The 8,288-nt window shown below is 37.1% G+C and overlaps 1 protein-coding gene across 4 annotated transcripts in view; it reads left to right on the forward strand.

Annotated features, from left to right (window-relative positions):
* Window positions 1-8,077, forward strand: part of Bach1 (BTB domain and CNC homolog 1) — an 82,976-nt gene extending 74,899 nt beyond the window's left edge. For all 4 annotated transcript variants that reach the window (XM_023706572.1, XM_004646301.2, XM_023706574.1 and 1 more), the window contains one exon: window positions 4,296-8,077. In XM_023706572.1, coding sequence (XP_023562340.1) covers window positions 4,296-4,727 — 432 coding nt within the window. In that variant the 3' untranslated portion in view covers window positions 4,728-8,077. The remainder of the gene's footprint in view (window positions 1-4,295) is intronic.
* The last annotated feature ends 211 nt before the right edge of the window (window positions 8,078-8,288 follow it).

Below are 8,288 nucleotides of genomic sequence, written 5' to 3' on the forward strand. Positions count from 1 at the left end.
GGCGCAGGGTAGCAGGAAACTCTCCGCACACTCACCGGACCTGGGCTAAGACTGGGTCTGGGGGCTCCTGGAACTCAGCAGAAAATCCTACTGGGCGGGCGGTGTGGGGGAGGCACTGCGGAGTGGTGGGGGGCGGCCCGAGGGGCTGGGAGAGGGTCCAGCCCACGCTGCGCCTGGGCTGGGACTGGTCCCGCAGGCCTCCAGTTTAGATTTAGCAGTATGCAACTTTTTTCTGCTTTTTAAAAGCAGAAAAAAGTTGTATGCTGCTAAATACATTATACTACTAAATACATAAATACCCTGTACCAAATACATTAAAAACTGTTGTAATTCTATTTGTATATTCATTTCTTGCTGTAGTCCAAAGACATATATGTCACAAAATTATAATCTGTGTTACTGTTAAACAGATTGAACAAAATTTAAGATTTATCTTTTTTGCCCTTATATATATCCCAAAACATAGGAGTCTGAAGTTATTTGAGGAAGTTTTTTGCTAACAACTTGATGTATAATTAGTTTCTGTTTATATTTAGTAAGATTTACTCTTTACATTTTAATGTAGCAATTTTTAAATATGTAACACATTTATATGGTTTAAAAATTTGAAACTGTACATTTTTAAAAAGTAAATTCTGGGGCCGGGGAGATGGCTCAGTAGGATAAGCGCTTGACTGACAAACGCAAGGATCTGAGTTCCATCCCCGGTTCTGCCAAAAAAAAAACCAAACAAACAAAACCTGTTTAGGAGCCAGGGAGATGGCTCAGTGGAATAATTGCTTCCCTAGCAAGCACAAAGGCCTGAGTTCAATCCCCGTTTCTGAAAAAAAAAAAAAAAAAGTAAAATAAAAAAGTAAATTCCAACATCTTAATCTCTTTTCTCTCTAAAGTGTGTTTATAGTTACTTATCAGTGAATAGTTTCATCCATTTGTATTTTTCTAGAAATAAGCTGATATCCTGTGTGTATTCTGTTTTTATTACCCTTTCTGCCACGTAGACATGTTTTATGCATACTGTTTTATGCTTTTCACTTAAGTGATTTCTAGGGAACATTTTTCTTAGTGCAGGAGATGATTGCTTGTTGTGCAGCTTGGCCGTACTCACTTGTGGCTGTGTGTGGAATGCTCAGAGCAGTCTCCTTGACCTCTGGGATGCTGCAGTGAGTTACTTTGTGCATTCCTTCTTCTTGTTTGGGGAGAGCCGTATTTACAATAGATTTCTAGAAGTCAGATAGTTGGATCAAGGACAAATGTGTGTGCAGTATTGTTAGCTGTTAACAGATTCCTCTCCTTAGTGGGTGTACCATTTTGTCTTCAGTAGTATGTTTGTCTCCTCAACAAGAGCTTTTTTTGTTTTTGTCAACTTCTTTGTTATTTTTTTTTCCAGTCTGATAGTAAGAATTGGGACCTCATAGCAGCTTTCATTTTTTGTTTATGAGTAAAATTGAACATTTTTGTTCATGTTTTTAAGGGCTATTTATAGACTTTTCTGACGTTTTCAGAGGTTTTGTGTCATAAGAAATCAGTAGGGGGCAATTTATTAGAGTTGGTACTTTCTCTCTTAAAATAGTCACTCCTTCTCTGGTGTGAAATATTTGGGGTCCTTGTCTTTACTGAGTGAGTTATATTCATAACTGCTTTTAAGAACTTATACTTGAATGAATATTATACACTAGCTATCCAAAATAGGGACTTGAATTTGCTATGTTAGTATAAAGTGCAAAATGGTGCCAATTTTATTCATTGTTAGGTCAATTTTATCCTATTTTTATATCTGTGACTATAGTACTTTAAACCTAAAATTATACTGTTGCTTTAATAAGAATAGTGAAATGCAGTACATTGTAGAAATACAAAGCAGGATGGTGCTAGTATGTTTGGGCAACATCTTTGGTGATGATGTCATAAACTATCGGGTTACTTTTCTCATGTCACTATTAGTTATTAATCTGACTAATAGCATAGTAAATGTGTGTTTTAAAATTAGAGTGAAATTAGCCATGTAGAAGTTAGCTTGAAATACAGAGTAACAGATGGAAACATTTAATTTACACAAATAATCATGGTAGGGGGCCGGGGAGATGACTCAGTGGACTAAGCGCTTCCCTGGCAAGTGCAAGGGCCTGAGTTCAATCCCCGGTTCTGGAAAAAAAAAAAAAATCATGGTAGAATTTCTGGGTTATTCTCATTTTAATAGTGAAGAATCAAGCCATCTTGTAGAGGACGTACTAATGAATGATATCCCTGTAGTGGAGTAGGAGGTGTGAGAATATTTAAAGATATGGATATTTACATAAAGATGCATTAGTCATAAAATATTGTATATGTTATGGCATCTGTAGGTTAAGTAGTGGTTCTGGTGTGTGGGAAAAAACTTACATATTCATTATTTTGGTTAGTCATATTTAATTTAAAAGGCAACTCAGCAGTGAAAATTTTGCCTATGTTTATTTAGAATGGATTCATCGCAACTTTGATAGGGGAAGAAAGATACTTTTCACTTTCTTTGGGCAATTTTGTTTCTTGCCATCTTCATTTGGATGGTCTTCTAGGAGTTCACAAAAAGGAAGGATAGAGATCGCATTGAATGTGCTTCTCAGGACGAGCTGTGGTGGGTGTGTTGGCATGCTCTTAGCTCCTGAGATTTGTTTTATCTGAAAACTAACAAATTCTGCATAAGAAAACTACTGGGTGAACCTTGATCTTAGTCTCCCTCTTTTTCTCTTGTTACAGATTTTGTACACATTTCTGTTTCGAAAAACAGTTTTACAGACATAAATTGGAGAGTGCTTTACATATAAAAATTTAGTTCTTTGTATTCATTGTATACCTTTTAAAATTATTACTTAGTTTTTTTTTAAACTACCAATAATTGGATTAATTTTACAGGAGTATTTTTGTATAAAACTGTAACAGTTACTTTTGCATACAGCACAGTTCTTATTACCACCGTAGTTATTTTTCTGCTGGAATTGATGAAAGGATAGAAGTTACAGATTAGTAGGAGGAAGTAACCCGTCTAAATGTTGACAGGTGCCGTCAACTCTAGAATCTGCCTATGCACAGAAAGCAAGCAAAACATGACCTTGGGAGGGATGGCGAGATAGCTCAGCGGACTTGAGCACCTGCTTAGGCAAGCTCAGGGACCAGGGTTCAACCACATGTTGTGCCAGCCCCACCCCCAGGTGCGCTATGCCAGCCACCAAGACTGGGCATGGTGGTGCACGCCTGTAATCCCAGCCCTGGGGAGGCTGACAACAAGAGGACCAGTATGAGTCTGAGCTGCGTAGTGAGACGCTGTACCAAATATATTAAAAAGAAAACAAACAAAAAAAAAATGACCTCTGACTTAAAAACAGATGTAATAAATTTCACAAGAGAAGCCTTTGATCTTCTGTCAACATTTATTTACTCGCACCTTATAAGTAGCTTGTTTATTAGGTTTCCTAGCTCATAATAGATAGGAAGCAATAAAATGGTAGGATAGCAAAGATGAGGGTTAAAAAAAAAGATGCAGTCAGAAGTGATAAGTGATAACAAAGGAGGAATCAGGAAAGTTTCTGAAAAGAAGTCCAGTGGTAGATGTTCTTGTACAGGTGAAAGTTCACACTTGAGTAACTTCACCCAGTGGCATTCTGTCCCTGAACATGTTAAACTCTTAATCCTATCTATATAATGGGCTCAGTATTACTTACCTCAGCAGTCATTGGGTGGATTATATATCTGCGGTTGCATATTTGAAAACATGTAGCATATCAGGCACAAGAGAGCAGTCATTAGTTGAATCCTGCAGTGGTATGTATCTCAGTAGTTAAGCTGTGCATACTGTACTTAAAACTTTTTGTTGTAGTCCATCTAAAATGTCAAGTTCACACTTGTTTTATCTGTGGTCTGCAAATCCAAAAAACTCTGAAAACTGCAAGTTTGTGCAAACTCTTGTCCAAAAACCCAAATTGATGAGATTACAAGACCTCCTTTGTACATTATTTGATATTTTAGTATTTCATTGTAAAAATAGAAAGAAGTACAGTAGTGGAGTGCTGTCCCATATCTGCCCGAAGAATTCTATGCGTATCCATATTTTGTCTCTAAAATGGAAAATTCTGAATTCTAAGGTGTATCTGACTCTTAGGAGCTTTGGATAGATCATGGACCTTTGTTTTTAGCATATTTGAATGAAGGGAAGAATTCATGTGATATGATTTAATAAGAAGATACTGTGGATACTGAGTGTTTAGTCATTTTAGAATGTTAATTGAGGTAGTAATAAACACTTTTCTTTCTTTCCTTCACAGCAAAATGAAAAGGAGAACTTGTTAAAAGAAAGAGATCACATTTTGTCAACTTTAGGTGAGACAAAACAGAACCTGACAGGACTTTGCCAACAAGTCTGTGAAGAGGCGGCTCTGAGTCAAGAACAGATACAGATTCTTGCCAAGTACTCAGCCTCAGATTGCCCTCTTTCATTTTTAATTTCGGAAAAAGGAAAAAGCACATCCGATGGTGAACTTCTGTTACGATCAATTTTCAGTTTATCAGATTGGCCTCCAGCCACGTCCCCCAGTGGGAGAGGAGGCTGTGAGCCTGGCTGCGCAGGGGCGCGGGATGCCCAGCCACCTCCCACAGCTGCCTCAGAGCCTGTGGGGCCTGTGGAGCAGAGTCGCCAGAGTGGTGGGATCTCAGATTTCTGTCAGCAGATGACTGATAAATGTACTACTGATGAGTAAGCTTTCTTTCCCCTCCTTTAGCCCCTTGGATTTCCTACTGAAGTTTTGACAAATTGTCTTAAAAGTCCAGTATGGTCATCTCTTGGTTTCAGATCTTGTTTTCCCCTTGTAACTTTTATTTCATTCAAGAGATCTCTCGTAAATCAATCCTGATTTCCACAAGAGACATACAGATGATTTGCCTCCTAGGTTTTGAAAAATCACATGTGAAAATTTAGTAAGCCCTTAAAACCTAGGTTTCAAAATATATCACTTTTTTAGTAGTTTCCAAGTATTCAAAATAACTATGGGAGTGAAAACTGCAGCATATCACACATGGTTCTCCAGGAGCATCTGCAGATAGTTCCCAGTAAAGAGGTGGCCTGCAGAACCTTAATAATCGCCTTTTGCCATGTACTGGATTAAAAAACAGTGCTGCTAGAGGTCCAGTCTACTCAGAAATAGGGTGTCAGCAGCGGGAGGTAGGGCAGCAGCGTGAAAAGGAAATCGTCTTAGCTGAAGCCTGAGTCCCAGAGCTCTACCCCTCTGCTGCTCCTGACACCGGATGTGGGTTGGGCTGGCTGTGATTCCTCAGCTGCTCTGGGGGACCTGGGTGAACAAGGAGGTGGCTGGCCAAGGAGGAAGCCTTTTCTCCTCCTCCTCATTGACGCTACAATTTCTGGCTGCAAATCCAAACAGCAGATACATGTCATTTTTCCCTCTTGTTTTTTTTTCCCCCTCTCCTCGCTACTCCCTACCACATCTGGGCCCCTCATGAGCTTGCTGTTTTCTTACATTCTTAACTCGTGAACAAGACTCGAGACTGTGCTGAGTGAATGATCTGGCAGCATTGTTAGAGGCGGCTCACCACACATTGGGTCACCAGTGCCAGAAAAGCAGACATTAGTGCACAGAAAATTGCCTGCATTCGCTAGGAGCACAGTTCATTTTTCATCCTGTTTTTAAAGTCTTGTGGTAGACTTATAGATACCATTGTTATAGAAAAAATGTATCTACTCTGACTGTGCTGGTTGATGAGAAAAAGTGAAACTTGATTTGTACCATTTGGGAATCAGATTTTAATCCTTTCTTTCGTGTGGTATAAAGGCACATAAATCATTTTGACTTTTGGGCATTTAAAAATCATTCTTTGTATATATTTGATCCTGTTATAAAATGTATTTATAATTTGAGCATCTGCCCCATAATGTTTTATGATTCTTAGCCAATATGGAATTACAGACTTGAGATTAAAAAATGAAAGCTATAGACCTACACGATTAAACAAAACAAAAACACATACAGGTTTGCCTGCATCCTTAATCATGAATTCTGAAATGCTTCAAAATCCAAAACTTTGGAGCTCTGACATGATGCCCGAAGTGGGAAATTCTACACTGGACCTCTATGGCAAGGAGCAGCCACAGCACACAGACGAACTGTTCTTAGTTACTCTGGGCTGTGTGTGTCAGGTGTGTAAGGAACACAGATGAATTGTGTGTTCAGGCTTGGGATCCATCCCCACAGTATCTGTTCAGAAACCTGAAAACAAATCTGAAATCTGAAAGTTCTGGTCTCAAGTATTTCAGATAAGGGGCACTTAACCTGTGTTCCTGGAACCATTTGCAGAACCCAGTGTTTGGGGACGCACAGAGGTAGTTTATAGTATTTGCAATGGAAAGTACTTCATTTTATTAAGTTGGACACCTGAAAAGATACTTCTCTAGACTACTGCTGACTCCATTCAAGGGCCTACATGACTGAAAGGGGGGAAACATCCGTCCACTGTGTACAAATGAGTCAGAAACAATAGAGCTTTGCCTTGAGAGTGGATGGGGACCAGTTTCAATGTTCCAGAGTGATTTGTTAAACATTACTTTTTTTCATCAGGGTGTGGGGCAGGGTGGGAGTGGATTTGCTAATATATTGTCAGTGTTTGTATGTTATCTGTTATTGACTTAATCAGAAGAGAAAACTGGTTTGTAGAGGCTTCCAGAAGTACTTTTGATTTGTCAGGGAGAATGCTTATTCTATGAGAATGCATCCCATACTACAAAATAATTCTGCGTACCTGTGTATTTCCCCGTGTAGCTGTTTCCTTGATACTTGTAATTTTAAATTTCAGTGTTGCAGTATAAAATAATGCAAAGACTTTTCTGGTTTACAAAATGTAAAGTTTTCTTCAAGCCAATGGAACCCTTGATTTCCTACCTCAGTGTACACTCAACTGTCAATCATCAGTTTGTATGTGCAAATGTCAAGTAATTTTTTTGCTTTAATTGCAACTGTAAATATTTGCTTTGAACAATAACTCTTTTATGCTAAATCCTAGTTATCTCCACAGTTTGAATATAATTTTTAAAGCTCCTATTTTATATTTCTCTCTACCTGTAAACAGGTTAGCATTAAGAGTCATTTTAATGGTATGTGATAATTGGCCACAGGTAATATTTCTTAAAATTTAGCATTACCTTTAATAGCCAGCATGTAAGACAAGTATAACTACACTACCTCATACCTACAGGATTTTCAAGTTGTAATATAGACAAAAGGATTTTATCTTTGTCATTTGGCCATAAGGTGGGGAAGTTTTCTATATATTGCATAGCATTACACATTTATGCCTATTTTAGCATTAACTTCTAAAGAAGTTTTTTCTAAGGCAATTTGTTTCAAGGCAATATTTTTTTTGAGGCTGCCGAAGACAAATGATAGGATTATGTGTATACAGTGTATGCCTTTTCCTTCATGCAGAATTTGCAATTGTTGCTTTCATTTTATATATTGCATATGTACGTGATCATTGTTCCTTGTTTTATGAACTGGCCTCAGTGCTCAATCAAGGTTTTTAAAAAGATATTATGTAAAATAGCATTACCATAAATTTTACTTCTTATTTGAATACTATAGCTATAGCAATTTGTTAAATTGTTATATTTAAAACAAATGTGAATATAATATTGGTTCTCCATCTGTAAGTTTTGTAACAATTTACTATAGCTTAGTGCTTAACCAATTGTAAATAAGGAATTAAGTGTAGTAGATACAATAGATGACACAGATTGCACGTGGACATTCAGCCACATCAACAACTTGGAAAAACAAGAAAAGGCAAATGTTATCATGAATTCTCAGGTGAACTTTTTTCAGTTACGAAACATCTATTTTGAATTTGTAAATATTTTAAATGTTTTATTAAGGCATGTAATAAACTATTCTTTGAAATCTGTTGGGTAGAATGAACATTAAAGCCATAATGGTAAAAGATGGCATACTGATTGTAAAAATAAACAGAAATAATAGCATTATTGATTTTTTGTATCTTTCATAATATAATTTTCTAACAATACAATAAAACCACTAAACTTGTATATCCATGTCTTATTAAAACCATGTTTCATTAAAAGTCCACTTTTATGGTATTTAATTTACATGTTCTTAATGAGCTTATCTAAATGTAGCAAAACTATTAGGTGTTGATAAATTGACAATAAAATTCTCTAAAATTGTTTCTACTTGAATAGAGTTGTACACTCCTTTTCATTTTATTGTCTCGTGAATTTATTAATTTTAGTCTCTTGA

This window comes from Octodon degus, unplaced genomic scaffold, assembly GCF_000260255.1.
Source record: "Octodon degus isolate 3935 unplaced genomic scaffold, OctDeg1.0 scaffold00264, whole genome shotgun sequence".
In the NCBI taxonomy this organism is placed as follows: domain Eukaryota; kingdom Metazoa; phylum Chordata; class Mammalia; order Rodentia; family Octodontidae; genus Octodon; species Octodon degus.